Source organism: Pyxicephalus adspersus, chromosome 3, assembly GCF_032062135.1.
Source record: "Pyxicephalus adspersus chromosome 3, UCB_Pads_2.0, whole genome shotgun sequence".
Lineage (NCBI taxonomy): Eukaryota > Metazoa > Chordata > Amphibia > Anura > Pyxicephalidae > Pyxicephalus > Pyxicephalus adspersus.
Window position 1 is genome coordinate 65,943,385 of NC_092860.1, and position 21,527 is coordinate 65,964,911.

At 39.9% G+C, this 21,527-nt stretch overlaps 1 protein-coding gene across 2 annotated transcripts in view; it reads right to left on the reverse strand.

The window, feature by feature from the left end:
* ATP8B3 (ATPase phospholipid transporting 8B3) overlaps window positions 1-21,527 on the reverse strand; it is a 119,516-nt gene that overhangs the window by 4,059 nt on the left and 93,930 nt on the right. For both annotated transcript variants that reach the window (XM_072404989.1, XM_072404990.1), the window contains 4 exons: window positions 21,302-21,525; window positions 21,019-21,102; window positions 19,348-19,587; window positions 12,786-12,924 (listed from right to left, as the gene is read on the reverse strand). In XM_072404989.1, coding sequence (XP_072261090.1) covers window positions 12,786-12,924; window positions 19,348-19,587; window positions 21,019-21,102; window positions 21,302-21,525 — 687 coding nt within the window. The remainder of the gene's footprint in view (window positions 1-12,785; window positions 12,925-19,347; window positions 19,588-21,018; window positions 21,103-21,301; window positions 21,526-21,527) is intronic.

Below are 21,527 nucleotides of genomic sequence, written 5' to 3' on the forward strand. Positions count from 1 at the left end.
GTTTATATATTTATAAAGGGTGATCGAATCCCCCCTTAAACGTCTCTTCTCAAGGGAGAATAGATTCAGTTCAGCTAATCTCTCCTCATAGCTGGGCTCCTCCATATTTTTTATTAGTTTAGTTGCCCTTTTCTGCACTCTCTCCAATTCCACAAAGTCATTTTTGTGAACTGGTGCCCAAAACTGGACTGCATATTCCAGATGTGGTCTGACCAATGCTTTGTACAGGGACAGGATTATGTCTCCATCTCTGTAGTCTATTCCTCTTTTAATACAAAAAAGTACTTTGCTAGCTTTAGATATTGCAGCTTGGCATTGCATGCTGTTATTAAGTCTATGATCTATCAGAACCCCCAGACACTTTTCCATTTGAGACTCCCCCAAATGTATCCCCCCTAGAAAGTATGAAACATGCATGTTGTTAGCCCCCAAGTGCATAACTTTACATTCATCTATTTTAAATGTCATTTGCCACTTGGCTGCCCAATCAAACAGTACATCCAGGTCTGCTTGTAGATTATAGACATCCTGCATGGACTTAATTCCATTACATAGTTTCGTGTCAAAAACAGAAATTGTACTTTTAATTCCAAACTCTATATCATTTATAAAGATGAAAAACAGTAAAGGTCTCAACACCGAACCCTGGGGTACACCACGAATAACCTTAGACCAATCAGAGTATGAATCATTATTTACAACTCTCTGGATGTGGTCTTTAAGCCAGTTCTTTATCCATTTACTGATTGAATTTTCTAAACCCTTTTGACCCTAACTTGCATATTAATCGTCTGTGGGATACAGTATCAAATGCTTTAGCAAATTCCAAGTACAGTATATCAACTGCTACCCCACTGTCTACCTGTTTACTTACTTCTTTATAAAAAGAGAGTAAATTTGGTTGACAACTTCCAACTTTCTTGAAGCCATGCTGACTATCACTTAAAAAAATACATTACTGCTTTTGTAGAACTTGAAAGATTCCCATTTCTGTTCAGTGTTCTTTGAGGACAATATTTTCTCCCAGTCTAAGTCACAGAGAGCCACCCTTAATACAGGAAAATGTGCTCTCCTAAAATGAAATGTTTTTATCTTTCCTGTTTTTGCTTCCAGTTTACATTCAATAACTTACATTCACTTACATTCAATAAAATCATATTATGGTCACTGCTACCCAGATTCTCTTTTATTTGCACATTTGTTATAAGCTCTGCATTGTTAGAAAGAACTAGGTCCAGCAGAGTATCATTTCTAGTTGGGGCTTCTATAAACTGTCCCATAAACTGTACTATAAACTGTACCATAAAATTAAAGAAATGGTTCTTGTGTTGGGGAGACATTAGTCCTAGGTCTGTAAGGATCAGAGCATGGCAGCTGACCATCAAGACAGTTTACAAAAGGATTGGCTATGAGGGACTACATTCATCCCTCTTTAAAAGTGGCTGTTCCCCTTTCTCAGTCAGTGACCAATACTTGAGCGCTAACTACAAGCCAGACAGTGAATTGTGTTGTTACATTAATAACAGTATCCTTTAACCCCCCTGGCATTCTAATTCTGTCCGTATTTTCATGCAAAAAAAGTTACATTGTACAACGTTACAACATAAAAAGGTGCATAAAAATAGTGAAACCTGTAATATATTTTGTACAGTAGCATGTATTTTATATATATATATATATATATATATATAATATAAGGATTTCTTTGCATGCAATTCAAAACAGTTATTTTGTATTGAATCCAATACAAAATGATTTGAAATTCCCGCCAGTCCTCCCGCACTAACCGACACATGCACTGACTTCACCAAAAACCCCGGGGAACGTCACTGCATTTGCTAGCTGAAGATCGAAGGAAGGGGGGGCTGCCCGAGGACTTGCACGGACGAGCAGGCCACCGCAGGATGCCAGAGGAACAAGGTAAGTGGGGTTCTTTATTGTTTTTTAGTGACCCCGAGTGTGGTTTAGGATTACCGCTAGCGCATGTATTTTTTAACCTGAGCCACACTCGGGAATACCGCTTGGGGGCCTAACATGGTTTCTACTGCTTCTCCGTGCCAATTCCTTCTATTTTTAGTCTATTTGAACAATTAGCAGACTGTGCCTGTTTCATTGCCATGTGTGAGTGGTTACTAGAATTTCTGGGTGTCACCAGAAATGGATTAGAGTTGACATTTTACACTTAGAGGCAACACAGGTATGTGTTGTATACCTAAGAAAAAATTTGAAAATGAAAAACTATGCTTAACACAAATGGGTGCATGTGTGCAAACAACTTGTACCTCTAGAAAAAATTCCCATTAACTATAATTTCAGCTTAAATGTGACTATGAGTGTATTTTTAGGTTTGCGAAATGATATAAGCCTCTAAATTATTATTAGGTAACACATTCATTTGTATTTTTTCTTTTTTGTGTTTATGAATCTAATTTAAACATTATGTGTATACATTCTACATTTATCTATTATTGTGAATGGAACAACAGTTTTGGTTAATTAAACTACTACTATTATAGCAAAAGATTTAGGCGATGTACATGGACATATAAGCCATAGAGATAACAATACATAATGATTCTGGTTTTTTCCGTAAAACAATTATAATAATTTGTGTGCTTTAAAAAAAGCTGCTATATATCAAATGTTTATTCAACCAACTCCAGAATTTGCTTTTTTTTTATTGTGTTCTGTTTAATCTGGCATTAGTGTGTGACAAGTAGATACTATGGTGTTTCATGAAGCCAGTCACAAGGGATATTGTCAATGTGAAATTGAACACTTTCGAAATACAGCTTGATGCAGTAAGAGTGACAAGATCTATAAATGTGTATTGGTTTATCGGATATGGCAACTGAATAGAGTTGTCTGTTGATTTATTACTGTGATTACTGTGTTACTAAGGCAAAAGCCGTGCGTTTGACATTGTAGTTAAAAGTAAAATTAAAACAAAGTCACTAGCTAACATTTCGAGAGATAATGCAGAGAGGCCCGTAGCCGTAAGAATTTAGGCACAGTGCCAACATGACGGGGGTGGGAGGCCTAGCCCAGGGGTGTTAAGGGTTACTAAAATGCAGTAAGGCTAGATGGGGCTGTGCTAGTGTGGAGCGTGGGGTGGGAGGGGATTAGGATAAGGATAAGTAAAAAGGGGTTAAATGGAAGTGAGAGGCCTTATTTTGGAAGAAAAAGTTTCTGTTCGGACACAGGTAGGGGAAGGGAATTTCAGGGCCTCTTAGCCCACCTCTTCATCGGGTGAAGCCTGGCTGCATGCCAGAGTAGTTGGCTGTGGGGGGGGGGGGGTGGATTTTGTGAATTGTGTTGCACGCAGGGTTCCCCTTTAGGTAGGGGAGCTCCCTTCCATTATGCTGAGCTGGGGCTGCCAAGTAGTGTTTGGTGGCCTGGGGGGAGGGGTGGCGGGATGGTGAACGGGGATCATGTTAGGGGGAGGATAAAGGTTAGAACAACATGGGAAAAGGGGGAGGGTTTGGTTGGTGTCAGGCAGGGCACACTGGTGGGTGAGGGGTCTCCTTGAGTGGGGAGGGACAGGTGTGGTGGGGAGTGCAGCGGGGCTTGTAGGTTTTTAGGAGGTTGTGGTCTAATTTGTAAGGTGTGGGGCGAGGGTCACAGACAAGGGGGTGGTGGGAGGAAAGGTTAGAAGTGGGGGTCTTGAAGTCCAGAAGGAAAAAATCTGGGGGGGAGTGGGGGAGTTAGGGGCGTGCGATGCAGCTACTGTTAGGCCAAAAAGATCTGGAGGGGTTGTGTGTGGGGACGTTTGCTAGATTACCTTTGGAGCTATTAAATTTTGATAGGAGTTCAGAGACAGATTTGTCGGGGGGAGGGGGGTGTGGTGGTCAGCAGGCGGGTAGAAGCTGACTGTTTTTAAGGTTAGAGGTTGTTAACTTGGAGAAGGGTTTAGGTTCAGGTAAGAGAGTTCAGGTGCGGTGGGGCACACGGGCCTGTAGTTTTTTCTTTTTTCAAGTAAGGTGGTGGTGGAGGAGGTAAAAACTGGTAAAAAGGGGTATAGTGCTTGGAAGGCAAATTGGGGTCAAGACAAGTACTGCCTTGGCGTCAGTACTTGAGGATGATATGCTATATTTCTCCCTGGTGTCAGTACTGAGGATGGTACATACTGTTACTCCCTGGTGTCAGTACTGAGGACGGTACATACTGTTACTCCCTGGTGTCAGTACTGAGGACGGTATATACCAGGGGTCCTCAAACTACGGCCCGCTGAGGTTGTCCATCTGCCCCACCGGCCGCCGAGGCTGCTTCTCCTGCCTGAGCTCTGGCTGCCTGCGATTTGCACTCCAGGGAACCCGGTCACGTGACACCACTGTTGCCGGGTTCACGCTGGAGCTGTCGGGCGGAAGCCATCAGGCAGAGAAGGTATGAGCAGAGACTCATTGCTGCCTTCATCCACTGGCTGGTTCTCACTGCAGCACAAATGTACATGATCAATGTACATTTATAAATAGTATAAACATACTATGCACATTGATCATGTACACGTGCTGCAGTGTGATCCATGTATGAAGGCAGCAGTGAGTGACAGGTAGCAGACACCGACAACGTTTTTTTAGCAGCCCTTTTTTAATTAATAAAAAGTGTGGGGTAGTGTTGAGTGTAGGGTAGGGTGTATAAAAAGAAGTGAAAGAAATTAATGAATTGCTTGAGATTATTCATTTGCATGGAAAATGCAAGATAAATTTGCATTTTCAATACTTGTATATACGAATTCCCTGCGAAGTGTACAAACAGCCTCCGCACATTGTAGAAACATGAATGGGGATATTATCACAGAGAACAAAGAAAAAAATTGCGTTTGGCCAGGAGAGCACCTTATTATGCAATTTAAAGGGCAAGTTTCAAAAAAACACAAATCATTGTAATGACATAAAGGCTGTCATAAAAAAAATATTTTATTGAAAATGAAAAAGAAATGGCTTAGTCCCCTCCCCGAAGCCACCTGTCACCCATGCAGGCTGGTATTGCCAGGCATACAAAGCCTGGGCAGCATGGGGCTCCACTGCCTGAGCAATACCAGCCTGCATGGATGACAGCGGTTAAAGAGGCTTTAGGGGTGGGGGGTTTTACACCAATTTGTTTCAACTTTTCCAATTGAGTCCCCATTCATGTTTTTACTGTGTGCTGAGGCTGTTTGTACACTTTTCAGGGTGTTCACATTCCCATTGACGTTGCATTATATGTGGTTCTCCCACGCAAACACAGCATTATGTTCGCCTGTCAGGAGAACCGCAAACGTGGGTGGTCCATTGCAAACTTCGGTGGACCATCCCTATCCGGTATCCTGTCACTGATGTGTACCCAGGGAGCAGCCACCTCCATCTTCTGGATCCACGACAGATGTCACTTCTGCCATGGATCCTCATCGTCCATAGGACAGGCACTGATAATGCGACTCCTACGCTTGCGCAGGAATTGCATTATCTCTGGGGGCTGCAGCGGTCACTGAGAAGAGAGATTACACTGAACGGGGCATGACAAACTTCATTGACTTGAATTGTACCAGTAACCAGAAGCACAGGCCAGTAGCCGATGTGATAGATACGCATGCCCATTTTAAAAAAGTAATAAAATAATTTGCATCTCTAGGAATGATGTCAAAGAAAAGAAAAATTGACTCGGAGTGCAGGATATTTAAAGAACAGTGGACCTATGATTTTTTTTTCATACGGTCCAATGAAAAAGCTGTTTGTCTGATATGCCAAGATTTAGTGTCTGTGTTCAAGGAATACAATTTGCGTCGACATTACGAAACTCGACATAAAGACAAATATGATTGTTTCATTGGACAAGTGAGAAAAGACAAAATTTTAAAACTGAAAAATAGATTGACAACTCAGCAAAATGCCTTTGTGAAGCAGAAGCAGCTAACTGTTTCATCACTGCAAGCAAGTTTTCAAGTGGCCAAGCTAATAGCGTGCACTGGCAGACCATTCGTAGAGGGAGATTTTGTTAAAGAATGCCTTCTTTCTGTTGCCAAAGAGATGTGTCCAGAGAAGGCTGTTTTATTTAGTACAGTGAGTCTTTCAGGACTTACAATTACACGCAGGATTGAAGAAATGGGGGACAATTTGCATCAGCATTTGCGAAACTCCTCAAAAACACTTTGCTTTTTTTCATTGGCACTTGACGAAAGCAATGATGTCAGGGATCCTGCACAACTTCTAATTTTCATTCGTGGTATAAATGATTATTTTGAAGTCACAGAGGAGTTTGCTGCACTGAAAAGCATAAAAGGAACAACAACAGGAGAGGATATCTATTAAAATCTTCGCCAAACTGTGAATGATTTGGAGCCAGACTGGGCTAAACTAGTCAGTGTAACAACTGATGGTGCCCCTAGCATGGTGGGGTCTATGAAAGGAGTGGTTGCACGCATTAACCAAGAGATGGACAAATACAATCATTCGCGTCCAATAGCCATACACTGCCTCATCCACCAACAAGCGCTGTGTTGTAAATCAGTGAAGTGGGACTCTGTCATGAAAGTTGTGGTGTCTTGTGGTAACTTTATTAGGGCCCATGCACTAAACCACAGACAGTTCCAGGAGTTTTTATCTGAGCTAAATGTTGGCTATGAAGATATTTTGTACCATACAGAAGTCTGTTGGTTGAGTCGCGGGAGAGTTTTGAAACGCTTTTATGATTTACTGCCACAGGTTTCTGCTTTTCTGCGTTCAAAAGACAAAGACATACCAGAGCTCAAAGATGCTGAATGGAAATGGCACCTTGCTTTTCTAACAGACATAACAGAGCTACTGAACAATTTCAATGTGCAGCTTTAAGGAAAGGGGAAGCTCATCTATGATATGTATTCACATGTAAAAGCATTTGAAGTTAAATTGGACTTAGTCATTAAACAAGTAAAGGAGGAAAAATTCTGCCATCTCCCTACTACTCAAAAGTTGTTGGCTGAAAAACCAACAGTTGCATTCCCAAACAAAATATGTCTGGATTCACTGCAAATGTTGCAAAGCGAGTTTCAAAGGAGATTTAAAGAGCTTAATCTCCATGAACAGGGCATACAGCTTTTCCGAAACCCATTTTCTGTTGACATTGAAATTGTTGATGCAATTTACCAAATGGAACTGGCTGAATTACAGAATTGTGACTCTCCGAAAGACGCATTCAAATCAAGCAGTTTTACTAATTTCTATGTATCTCTCCCCTCTGAGACATATGTTAATCTCAGGAAGCATGCGTGCATGCTCAAAATGACAACCATCTTTGGCAGCACCTATGTCTGTGAACAGAGTTTTTCCCGAATGAAGTATCTGAAATCTCCAACAAGGTCCAGACTAACTGATGAACACTTGCATCACTTGTTACGACTGGCAGTAACAAATATGGAACCGGACATTGACTATCTCATCAGCCAAAAGCAGGCCCACACTTCCCATTGAAATACTGTTAGTTTATGTTGGTTAAAATTGTTCTTCATTTTATATATAGTATTGTTCTTTCATGTTTTTTATACAATAAATACGTTTTGTGCAGTGTGCATAAGAATCTTCTCCTGTTTTTTTTCAAACTATAGTACGGCCCCCCAACAGTCTGAGGGACCGTGAACCGGCCCCCTGTTTAAAAAGTTTGAGGACCCCTGGTATATACTATTACTCCCTGGTGTCAGTGCTGTGGGGTGGTATAGACTGTTTCTCCTAGGTGTCAGTGCGGCGGGATGGAATTTGCTATTTGCTACTCCCTGGTTTCAGTACTGTGGGATGGGGATGGTATACTCCATTTATCACAGGTGTCAGTGCTGGGCAATGGTAAAACAGTATTTGATATTACTCCCTGGTTTTAGTGCTGTGGGATGGTATACACTATTACTCCTTGGTGTCAGTACAGTGGGATGGTATTTGCTATTACTCCAGGGTGTCAGTACTGTGGTATGCTATGCAATGTTTCTCCTAAGTGTCAGTACAGTGGGAGGGTATTTGTTATTGATTCCCCGTGTCAGAACCATGGAATGGTATACTCTATTATTTCCTGGTGTCAGTACTGTTGGATGGTATGCACTATTTCCCCTAGGTGTCGGTACAGTGGGATAGTATTTATTAATACCCCCTGGTGTCAGTACAGTGGGGTGGTATACTCTAGTACTCCCTGGTGTCAGTGCTGTCAGATGGTATACTCTATTATTCCCTGGTGTCAGTGCTGTAAGATGGTTTACACTATTTCTCCCAAGTGTCAGTGCTGTGGGATGGTATACTCTTTTACTCCCTGGTGTCAGTACAGTTGGATGGTATACTATATTACTCCCTGGTGTCAGTGCTGTGAGATGGTATACTCTCTTACTCCCTGGTGTCAGTGCTGTGAGATGGTTTACGTTATTTCTCCCTGGTGTCAGTGCTGTGGGATGGTATACTCTATTACTCCCTGATGTCAGGGCTGCGGGATGGTATACACTATTTTCTCTCAGTAGTGTCAGTACTGTCGGATAGTATACTCAACTAATCCTTGGGGGTTAGTTTTGTGGATGACTATGCTCGGGTACTCCCTTGTGTTGGTACAGTGGGATGGTATAGTTGGTTAGTCCCTATGTCAGTTGTGCTAGAAGGTATGTTCTATTACTTTCCGATCTCAGTGGTGTTGGAGGGTATATTCTATTACTTCCTTGTGTCAGTACTTTGGGTTGGCTGAGTTGGGTCCTCCCTATCTTTAGGGGTTGGATGGTATACTATATTACTTGATGGTGTCCGTACAGGGGGGGTGGTATGGTCTAATTCTCTGGGGTGTCAGTATGGGAGGGTATACGCTATCACTCCCTGGTGACAGTATGGTAGGGATTGGTTTGCACTATATCTCCCCAATGGCATTGCTGGGGATGGTATACGCCATTACTTCCAAGGGAAGTACTGGGGTGCTCTATTGTAATTCTCCTGGGCGTTGGTGCTGTGGGATGGTATACTACCGGTATATTGCTCCCTGGGTCAGTACGGTGGGATGGCATTCTCAATTTCTCTCTGGTGTCAATGCTGGGGGTATGCTATACTTCATTACTCCCTGGTGTCAGTATTGTTGGATGGTATACAGTATTACTTCCTGATGTCAGTATTTTGGGATGGTATTCTTTGTTGCTGTTTAATGGGGGGGTATGCTTCATTACCCTCCGGGGTCAGTACTGTGGCTGGTTTCAGCATAGTGGGAGGATATACAGTTTGGTTTTGCCCTGGCCTCTGGCCCGGCTGTTATGTCTATTTGTGTTCAGATGTTGGTAATATAATGTCTTCACTTTTGCTTTGAGGGGGGCGTGCGGTGGCAAGCGTATTATGGAGTGTGTTGTGAGTGGGGTGACTTTCCGAGACAGGTTCCGGGTGGTAGACCGGGGGTGGATGTTGTTTATGAGTTGCGGATTTTGGTGGCAGGTGATTCTGCAGTAGGTGGGGTATGTTGAGTCATTTAGAAGGGGCAGCTGGTGGTTACTGGGCATTGGTGGCAGAATTTGCTTTTGGACCTGGGGAGAATGATTTTGTTTATATTTCAAGTTGGGGCATTCAGCTGTGGTTGGTTCGGCTTGCATCGGGTTGTGAGTTGGGCACTATCTCGTTGGGTGTGGCGAGAGGCAGATGGTGGTCCAGCTGACCAATAGACAGTGTGCTCTTCTGGAGCGGAGGTGGCAGTACACTGGATCGTTTGGTGAGTCATTTAGAAGGGGAAGCTGGTGGTTACTGGGCATGAGTGGCAGAATTTGCCTTTGGACTGGGAGGGAATGATTTTGTTTAAATTTCAAGTTGGGCGTTCAGCTGTGGTTGGTTCGGCTTGCATCAGGTTGTGAGTTGGGCACTATCTCATTGGGTGTGGCGAGAGGCAGACGGTGGTCCAGCTGACCAATAGACAGCATGCTCATATGGAGCGGAGGTGGCAGTACATTGGATCAAAGTACTTGGATTACGATGAGTGGGTGCCCAGGTGTGTTGCAGTCTGGTATGATACGGTGGCAAAGCGCCTGCTTAATGGAACGGTTCAACACAGCTCAGAGTATGGTGAATACGGCGGTGGGCCATTTCTGCGCCGGGGAACGGAAGAAGAAGAACTGGCAGGTATGGAATTCAACAAGTTAAGGGAGTGTGGAGGTAGCGCTCAGGTGTGTGGGGGGGAACGGATGATTATGGCTCCCGAGGTGGTGCTGGGTGCCTAGGGGCCAAGGTTGAGATGTAGGAAGAATTAAAGTCCTGTTGGGTGCAGATTTTGCCTTCTGAGACCTGCGGCCTGGTTGTTTGGGTGTATAACCAGGAGTATGGAGTTTGATAACAATATGGATATTGTTGTTTTGGTTAGGTAATAATAAAAGGGAGGAATTAGGTTGTTGGTTAAATAGGTTATATTCAATGTAATATGTTTTCGTAATATAATCCCGGTTAAGTAATAATAATAATAATGAAGTGTTATGTTATGTTAATGTATGCTTGCATATCAAAAGTGTAAATGTATTTATTTATTTGTCATTTATTTATTATTGGATATTTGTTAATTACTTGCATGCTTAATTTATTTATTGGTGTTTCTGGAGGTTCTGATGGTGGTGGTGAAGGATGGGCTAGTAAGTCCGAGCTACCCATCTCATGTTTAAACCCTCGTATTCTCAAACCATAACAAAAAAAATCTTCAATACGTATAGACTTTTGGAGACAAAAAATATGGAAAACGTAAAATAAACCTGTTATGAGAGAGATGCTGGGGGGCTTACATTGTGACCTTCTAAAAAGGCTTTTTGCTTGGCTGTAACCCTGCCACACTGTTTTAGATACATTCCGTGCCAGCGATTCAGCGACGTGCCTAGACTATCTGGCACTTGGAACATAATCCCCCCTTCCTCAACATCAAAATTCATATTTTGTTAGTCAGCTCCCAATGGAAAAAAATGGAAAAAAAAAATCAAACTATCAAATAAGGGCCTGCAAAAAAGGGTGCAAAAGGTGCACAAAATAAAACTTTCAATTGAGATTTCAAACTAGTGGATATATAAAAGATACTTCACTAAGCCTAATATTTACACTACTTTGGTCTATCTGACTTTCTGATTTTGGAAGAAAACAAGGAACCTGCACTGCATGTGTCTGGGAGTATTTTTGCATTTTCTTTAGGTACACTTAATTTACTGCATGCCCGGGTAACAACATGAGGTTGCTGCCAGACAGGAGATAAATGGTAGGCAAGGAATGATGACTGCCACACATGAGGACTGATGTTTACCACTGGCATTATGGAGAGACAAGGATGTCCTCAATGCATCACCAGATCAGTAAATCCAGCTGGCCTTGGCTTAAGCCAAGTACAGTACATGAAAGGGCAGGATCTGAAGTGGAGGAAAGTCAGATCAGCAGAATATTTTTTTATTTTTTTTATTGTATATCTTATATTTTTTTTACAACCAACATTTTATTTTCTTTTTCTATTGCAGATGGTCAAAAAGCTTTGAAGCACACACAATGGTTGACAGGTTAGGCAGGGTCAAGGTTAGTTTGTGAAGAGATGGAGATAGATACAACACAAATTCAAAGAGGGATCAAAGTAAAAGAATTCATAGAAACATCTTGGCTTCAGCTGTATACAAGCTTCAGAAAAAAATCTCCACAGGAAAAGGTGCCCGTTTGCCTACAGGGGGAAACTTACTGTGCCTAATAAATCCTGCCCAATCCTTCCCAAAAAATACACTAAATCTTTTACCATACTAGTATATATTATTATTTTCTTTATGACATCACCTTATACCTTACCATAACATAACACCACAGAAGCACCAAATATAACATACAAACATAAAAGGACTGTGACTGTTAACCAAGTGAATTCATAGCAGTTAGTTCCAGTTCCACACAGACATTTTTTTCCCAATGTTACATAAAAGTTTGCCTGCTTGCTCAACATATTTAAAGGTGAACAGAAAAATTCATTTAGACTACCCCATGCTGTCCAATGTTCCTAGGATTCGCTAGAGAAACTATTTATAGTGACTTTTTACCAAAAGAAAACTTTTAAACCTTCTAGTGATGGGTTCCTGGCAGACCTCCTAGGAGACAAATCATTGGAATTGTCAATGAATAAATTGTGATCCCAAGGATCATTCCAAACAAGTCATAGACAAAATTGTAAAGAAGTATAGATCAGGGTTGGGTTTTAAAGTACCACACTTTTGATATTCCACGCAGCACTAATAACTCCATTAAAATAAAATAAAAAAATATGGCTTCACTGCAAACCTGACAAACAAAGGTCAATCACCAAAACATGGCCACTAGGCAAGAAGAGCATTAATCAGATATTTAACAAAGACCCCAAGGAAAACACTCGAGGAGCTGCAAAGATTTACATCAGATGGGGGTAGATCTGTTTGTAGAACTACTTTGAAGCTACTTTTGTGGCTTTATGAAGCATTGACTTTAGTGAGTGAATACCTAGACACATTCTGTCTGAGTTCTGTTTTCTGTCCTAACAAATGTATGTTTCCCATTAAAAAAACGTTTTGCACCTTCAAAGTGGTAGACATGTTGTGTAAATTAAATGGTGCTAACCCAATAAAAATGTATTTTATTTACAGGTTGTAATGCAATAAAACAGGACAAACACTAAGGAGAATGGGTATGTTCACAAGACACTGTAGATGCTCATTTCACTAATATTTCCAAGATTAAATTGGTATATTTTTTGGCAAAACTAGTTTGGCTAAATTTATTACACCTAAACAATGATAGTTGTGAGAAAATCAAAGCATTATTTAACGAAAATTTAATGGAACAATCTGCATTATAGTAAAAACTTACCTGGGAACTGAAAAACTGTGGGCAAGAATTTGAATAGTGGAAATGACTGGGTAACAAGAGACAGGAAGAAATAAACAGCTGGACTACCAATTGTTGCAATTCCTGACAGAAGCGTCCAATATGAGATTTCAAAGGTGATCTAGTAAAGAAAATGTTTTTCAGTTGTAAATTATAATTAATTTATTGTAAACATATTTAAAAAAAATAATTCATATGACAATGATATTATATGAGGTCAAACTACTACCTACATTCAGCTCCATTTGTAGCAGTAAGTAATAACACACCACCATGAAAAAAAACACTCATACAGTTACATCATATAATATACATCATATAGTATTTTGTCATTTTAAAATTTAGCTGACATCTTTTACATTAACAAGCACTGCTTACTAGTATGTATACAGAACCAATATTATGAAAATTACCCCATTGCAACAGTTCATTTTGAATCCATCACCAGGAATACAGGTAAATTATAGAAAATAAAAGGGGATAGTTGTGGATGGGTCAACATTATAGCCAAGGACTTTGTGAGACCCCTCTGGGTCCAGTCCTTAATGCTCTGTGTTTACAGGAAATAGGTTAAATAGTGCTAAAGCTACCCCACTCAGAAAAAGAATGGTGCTGGATTGCATGATGGTGAATATGTGGAAGATATGTCCTATCTTATGCACTAGACTTTGGTCAGCTTAGCGTAATGCACATACACAAGTCTGGTTAGCATTTGATGCTTTCGAATCTCCATGAACCCAAAAAACACACTGTGGCAAAATAAGATAACTCCTATAACAGTTGTAGTAAAAGTATGTTTTTTAAAATCAGAAAATTATTGCAAACAATTCAATCTTCAGGCCATTTAACAAATTGGCAAACATCAGGTTTTCTAAAAAAATGTGCCATTGACGAATAAATTAAATATTTGAAAAATGTTTGGAACAAATGGAAGACAGCATTCTAGAGAAGAACCCCTATACCAACTGTGAAGAATGGAGAAAATGTTATGACCTGGAGTTGGAGGTATGAAAAGCAGCTTTACTGCTTCAGGGAATGAGCAACTTGCAGTTATCGAGTCAATAATGAATTTTGCATGGGATTTAGGTGTGCTTGACAATAATGTGAGGTTGTCTGTTAAAACTTGAACCACAGATTATTTTTCCATGCAATATTGTTCACACTACCACTTCCACCAGTGAATGGATTAAAAAAACATTTGAAAATTATTCGGGGAATCTACCCTGATACTGTTCTTACATGACCTTCAAATCTTGGTGGAATCATTCACCTTGCTCATCACTGACTGCACCAAGGTTTTCCGGGAAGTTAGAAAGATGGCTATGCAGAAAATGCACCTTGATGCTCATATTGCAACCAAGAATTTTGCAGCTCTCCAACAGTTACTGGACAATATCTGTGTAAATATTTGCTTGTGTGTTTCTAAGAAAGTCCTTGACAATGGCTTTGAATGATAACCAAGCATTCTTTTCGACTTCATACATTGTCCTGATGAAATGTTCATCTTTGATGAGCTGCCGAATCTGTGGACCATCAAACACACTGGCCTTCATTTTTTCAAATGACAGGTTAGGAAATGCCAAAATCTCCTTCAGTTGGCAAAGCTTTAACATACTGCTTCATCAGACCCAGTTGCATTTGCAGAGGCGGGAATATGTTATTCTTTCTATCAACAAGGGCTCATGTAGAATGTTTGGATCACCTGGTTTTAGGGCAGATCTTGGAGGCCGATTCCTTTCCACCCAATGCCTCTCACAAGCTCTGCTGTCCCACATGCACAGATAACAGGGATACTTGGTGCATCCGTGTTGCTGACCAAGAAGGAAGCATACCATTTTAAGGTTAACACGAGTTGTTGGTGATATTGCAACAACTCAATGATTCTCTTTATGACTGCATACTCTTCACAAAGGGAAACTGAATGGCCAATTGGGACTGACCCAAATATATTGCCATTGTAAAGGAGGACACACTTTAAGCTCCGCTTTGAGCTATCGATAGTCGCCATTCAGTTGAGTCATAGATTGGAATTCCCAATTCCTCCATTAAACTAGGTATGTTAAGGCAGTACACAAAGCCACTGTCTTTTCTAATTTACTGCAGAAATGCAATTTCTCTGGTTCGAAAGTACAATACCTTTGCTCCTTTTTCAAGTAAGTTTTTCTCATGACGTCTTGATGGTAGGAGTTCTGAAGCCTTCTTAAATAGTCCCAAATCACGTGCCAAATCACTCAACTCATGGTGATAAAATCCCTTACAAACTGGGTCCTAAAAAAATATACTGTAAAAATGTGCTATCGGAGGAAGCATATTTTCTGCTTAATATGCTCAGTTACATTACATTTTTTGTAAATTATAAAGAGCCCTGTAACTCCTGTGCTTCTCCTTACCTACAGCTTGCTGATTTAGGCCATAAATATCCAGAGGTGACCAGAAAGTTCAAAGGCAAAGTAAGGAAAACAAATCATCACAATTTGTACACCTAAAGGCTTGGTGCTACCAACTCCAAACCTGCTTACTGTAGGCAATGACCCATAGAAAACGTTTCTGCTTGTCTCCAGATTAACCCCATATTCTATAGCCATAGTATATTCAAAGTCCCATAAAAATCTAATGTGACAATGTGTCTTTTGGGACACATCTTACCAAATCCTTACTAATTTGTGCAACAAATAGTTAGGAACACCATTTTTAACTTGTTTAGGAATTACTGCATAACAGTTTGTGTAACGTTTAAGTACAGAAAAGCGTTTAAGGCAGTTAGGTAGACTATTATTTTCTAACATGTGCCTAGAAGTTTTGTATTCTTGCTTCAACTATTTAAACTATTAAACTATTTTACTTATGTTTATATTATACTGTTTGTTATACTAATCTTTGTCCAAATCAGATACAAAAAGAAATATTTTATCAGGGATTCTTTTAATATAATACCTGATAATCCTACTCAAAAATAACAAAACACATTAGGTTATTTTATGGTGTGTAATTTAGAAATTAGACTGTCTTTGAATGTTTCTTTTCTTCATAATAAAAGTATTAGGTAAGACATGTTTTTACCAGTCTCCTCCTGTGTCACTGTCTGAGGGTGATTCACCAAGCAAAATGGGAAGCTGGCTCGCACATTCGTATTCGCGATCCGAAATCGGAAGCCTTCGATCAATTTATCAACTAAATTTCAGGCGCTGGCGTATTCGCATGGAAGTTAGTAACAGAAATGATCTCGCTGCTGGAGCCACGCATCCCTGGCAGTTTGACACTGGCAAGCTTGCATTAAAAGTCACTGTTCCCCTAAAAAAGCATTCTTTCTAATGGCACACATATTACCCTTAGCCCTAAAAAAAATGTTTGTGCTGTTCAAATGTTTAAAACATCTATATGCGCTAAGAAAAAAGCATATTTTAAAATGACTTATTTCCTTCCTGTTGGGCAAGAGTTAACTGAGTTCAGCTCCTCTACATATCTAAACGCTTACGATGCCTGATTGGAGGAGCTGCCTGGGGGTAAATATTGCGACTTTCCGCAGGCTAAACCTTGGCTTTGCCATTGGACAAGATTTTCCCACAAAAGTTACAAGCACACACATGTTCTTGTTTGCTTCTATAGATATATATATATAGGTATATACCATCCATTATCAGAGCCCAAAGCACTTCCATTTAAACAACAGGCAAGGTCACAGTGGGGCCCTGGTCACGTGCCCAAATCTCAAGTGCCCAAATCATAAGTGCAATGGGAATTAATCCAGGGAATTGACACAGGAATTGGAACAGATTTGCCTTTGGACTGATTTATCCACCTGGACTCCAACACATCCTCTGCTGCTGCTACCATTCTAAACTGGTGTTTCCTCAATCCATCTCTTTGACTGAATCATCATCCCTCACTCCTGAAACTCAGCAAGTTTACAAGCCTCAATTGAACCAATATTTTTGGACTGCTTCTCTTGGACTTCAGTTTGCCACATTGTTTATTGTACGCATATGGTTCCCAATTATCTGTAAAAATGTTTTATTCATCCTGCCCTCTCTTTGTTGAAACTTGGAAACTGAAATTTGGCTTTCCTCCTCTGACACTGCTGCTCTCTCCTATGAAGGCCTGCACTTTACACATACCACTGGACCTGGCAACAAAGTAGGGGGTGGTGTGGGTCTCCTTCTCTCACCAAACTGTACATACAGAGTCCTTCCTACCCCACCCTCCCTCATTTTCACCTCATTTGAAGTCCACTCTGTCCGACTCTTTAGCCCCTTACCCCTCATTGTTGCTGTTGTCTACCGCCCCTCTGGCCCAGTATCACAATTTATGGATAACTTTGCATCCTGGCTCCCACACATTCTTTCCCATGACCTGCCCACCCTAATCCTTGGTGATTTTAATGTTGCAATGGATGAGCTCAACCTTCCCTCCTCAGCCAAACTGCTCTCCATTACCTCCTCATTTGGACTCACACAGCACATCAATGGCCCCACACACATAGCCAGACACACTTTAGACCTGGTATTTTCCAAACTCTGCAACCTCACCCTCCTTGACAACTCACCATTTCCCCTTTCTGATCATAACCTTATCACGTTCAACCTATCAAACCCCTGCCCTCCCTTGCCACATCCCAGACTTGGTCAATGGCAGAGAGATATCCGTAACCTTGACCACAACCTTTTCTCAAACTGCCTTGCTTCCCTAACCCCCTCCCTCTCCAAAATCACCTCCCCAGATGAAGCTGACACCATGTTAAACCACTCTCTTTTCCTGGCTTTGGATAATGTTGCTCCTGCCACCTTCTGCTACCCCCGCCCTGCCAACCCCACACCCTGGCACAACAATTACACCAAACAGCTACAAAAGACTGTTTGTGCAGCTGAGCGCAAATGGAGGAAATCTGGTCTCAGTGCTGACTTCATGGACTACAATTTATCAGCATTAAGGTAAGCAACAACACAACATCTGTTCATTTCTAAGAGTGCCTGACCCTGCTTGTGAGCTTGGCAATCAATGTGCTTTGATGTTGTGCTTGGCAACCTGGACCTCCTTCTATTACCATCAGGTGTGTTAGAATGAGTATGCAACTCAGCTGGAAAACTAATTGACAACCAGTTTGGACAGTGTGCTTGTAAACAATACTGCAAAGATCAGGCAGCACAGCACAATGACTACAAAACTATATAAAACTACCACTAATGGTCAGAGGAGTTGTGTGGGGGCAAATCAACACGAGTGAAAATGTCAGACTATTAAAAAAAAAGAGTAAAAACCATGACAATTTATTCAGAAAAGGACTATGTACATAATACATTCAAATACCAATATGTGACAATGGGACAAAGGCAACGAGCGGGGTCAAGTAGGAGTTTGGTGTGGAAACCATGCAGACATTTGTACTCAATACTTGTGGAAAAAATGACAACACATTGCTGAAGAATTGCTAAACTACAGAAACTAGCATTACAAACCAGGCACAAAAACATTGCAGCAACAGATGAAACTAACAAAAATGAGGATTACAAAAAATCACATCAATGCATACTATCCAAGGAAACTTACTTAATTAACTGCCCCCCCCCACACACACACACACACAAACCAGTCCAGTTAAAGTAGTACTAATGAAAATGCACATGTATTTCTATACATTTAAATGTTTAAATGTATTTTGACATACACACACAAGTGAATTCACTAAATGTTCCTTAATACATGTATTATAACATGTTTGCCTATAATCCTTTACTAAAAAATTTGATTTCTCTATTCAAGTCAAACTAGAATGAAATTTTAATCAGGGCACAAATGTTTGTTCACATATTTTTTTACACTCACACTATTGTGTGATGACATATTTGAAAGTGCCACTTAGTATATATCCAGCTTGATAGAAATTAGTTTGCAGTGTTGCAACCAAAAGAAAAAGTAACAACAAGTGCAACAAATGTAACTATAAATGAAGCAAGTTTGTGAGTAGAATTTAACATAAAAAAGTAGTACTTAAACAAAAAAAATCACGCATTAAAGATTCAAAATGACCTGTAAAATGGACTGGACACAGAACAGGGCGCAGGTGTGCGCTAATCAATTGCCATCACCTCACCATTGAGGTTAACATCTACTCCTGAATCGCGCAGCTGAAAATTAACCCCCCTAACGGTAATCCCGAGTGTGTTTATCGCATAATACAGAGCACCTGCATCCACGACTCTCCAAATATTCTACAAAAACCATTACTGGTCACCTTCAATACTATAAAAACTCATATACAGTATTGAACCCCTGAAGAAGCCAAACTGTGGCGAAACCCATCAGGAAGTATACGACAATAAAGGTCATTCATGATTTACCATTGCTAGCACATCTCTGTATAGTACAAATAATCCCAGCTCTGTGAAAAGTAACAGAATTAAGGATATAGTTTATTGAATGTACTGAATAATTATGTATGAATCTGAAGTATATCAATACATACTAGTTTACAACTTGACCAAAACAAAAATATTAATATAATTTGACAATATATATTTTTTTTATTTGGTATAGTCTTCATACTTACCTCTAGTGTCACAGAAAGCATAACAGCAGTAGCTGTTGTAACAGCAAATGACTGATAGTCACAGGTATCACCAGGACCTACAGTGTCACTGCAAGCTCCATATGGTATGAAGACAGATGCTAATGAAGTTATAATGCCCTTCATGAAAGACCATATAAACATCCTAAAAGTGAAGAGTGAACCATCCTGGCCAATTCTGTATAATTCTGGGAGTTGAAGGCTCATTCTGTCACCAACATCCTGAAAAAAAAACAGAGCTATAAAGTGTTTCAGAAACATAATTGTTTGCTTTTTTTGTTTTTAAATACTTTTTATTGAAAACCGGTAGGAAGACAAAAATAAAAACAAATAGAACAATTCCACAGGGCAGAGGTGATATCAAAATACCAGTTTCAAAACAATGACTGTATAAAACTTTTGAATGCATTAAAATCATCTTGACGAAGGCACTTTCTTCATAGCGTCAAAATCTTTCTACTGAATGAAAAGTCAGCCTCTCGTGTTAAAAAGAGAAAAACATATTGTAGTACAATCAGGCATATATTCCTAATGAAACAACGTGAAGAAAGCCAAGTACAGTAGAGTCGATTTAAGAAGGAATTTAAGAACATGTAATCTTATATTTAAACTTTCAAAATATTTTGTTACTCAGACCCCCTTTAACATTTACCAATTGTCGACATTGGGGATATTACACAAAAACTTTATTGGGCATAGAGTATGTGTAGTATGCCCTGTCCATCTGCCCTGCTGCTCCCCACTCCTCTCAAGCATTTTGAAAAAATTGTTAGTCATTGTTATTACAGAGGCACTTACAGTTGCTATGATAATGAAATAACACTGAGTCTGATTTATTAAAGCTCTCCAAGGAAGGAGAGGATACATTTTCATCAGTGAAGCTGGGTGATCCAGCAAACCTGGAATGGATCTGGTAAAGGATTAAAAAGTTTTGCTAACAAGTAGCAAATGAGTTGTAAGAAATCTATTCCATGTATGCTAGGATCTGGAATAGGGATACAAATAGATACAAAGTAACATTTTTTTATGTTATAGTTATTGTTTCCTTCATTTGCAGAATAAAAAGCTGTTGTATGAATTTATATGAGTTAAAGCAGACAGAATGTTTCTTTTAAATAAAAATTAATCTTATTTAACCTCCAATTTGCCTCTTATCTCTCCCTAATCAGCCCTGATAAATTCCTTCATACCCTGTTTACCTTAACTGGTAATTTCCTTCTGACTTTTTTCACTTTGCCACAAAAACTGGTTTTAATATGACCAAAAGCAGAAAGAGAAGTGTCTGCAAGGCGTTTGGGGGCTACCATGCCTGGTGTCCTTCTAAAAAATGCTTGGTGCCTTTCTGTGTCTAGGATTTAAAATGTTTTGCACCAAAGACTTGGAAGATGCATACTGTAAAAAAGCGTCAGATTTATGTATCATTAAACCTCAAAGACTGAAGCCAAGGTGTAAACACATGCCAAGCAACTAGCTATTTCAAAATGGACTGTAAATGTGCTATGAATGCTTAATAAATTTACAACTTTGTTCACAAAATTAAGTATTTTTTAAAATAATATATAAATTACAACTTTTATTTGAATTGTTTCACAGTATATTGCATATCAGAAAGCACACTTAAAGAATGCACAATACACAACACTTTTTTCTTACCTGCTCGAATAGTCCCAAAGACAATGCTGGAAAAGCAGTGAAAAGTACAGAATAGAAGGCTATGAACCAGCTATCAAAAACTGTCTGCGTTACAAGAAAAAAAAGACTGTAAATGTCATTTTTTATACATATCAAAAATCAACAAATACATCAATTTTAACCAATTTATCTCTAATAGTTGAATACATTATACACATTTTACACAATATACATCTATCCAGTTATTATACACCAGAGGAACAATTTTTATACTTGGTCTTTAGGATGCTTTTGCCATATTTACCAGAGCTGTATATCCATTAAAATATGCATATAACACATGACAGAAAACACTGGCTGATGTCTTGTAGAAAAAATATCTCAGAAACTTTGCAATACGAAGGTAGGACCAACGTCCATGAACAAGAAGGAGGCGCTGAAGATAAGAAAATTGAGCCAAAGCATAATCACTCGACTGGACAGCTTGTGTTCCTTCCAGACCACTGATACCGACTCCAATATGAGCAGCT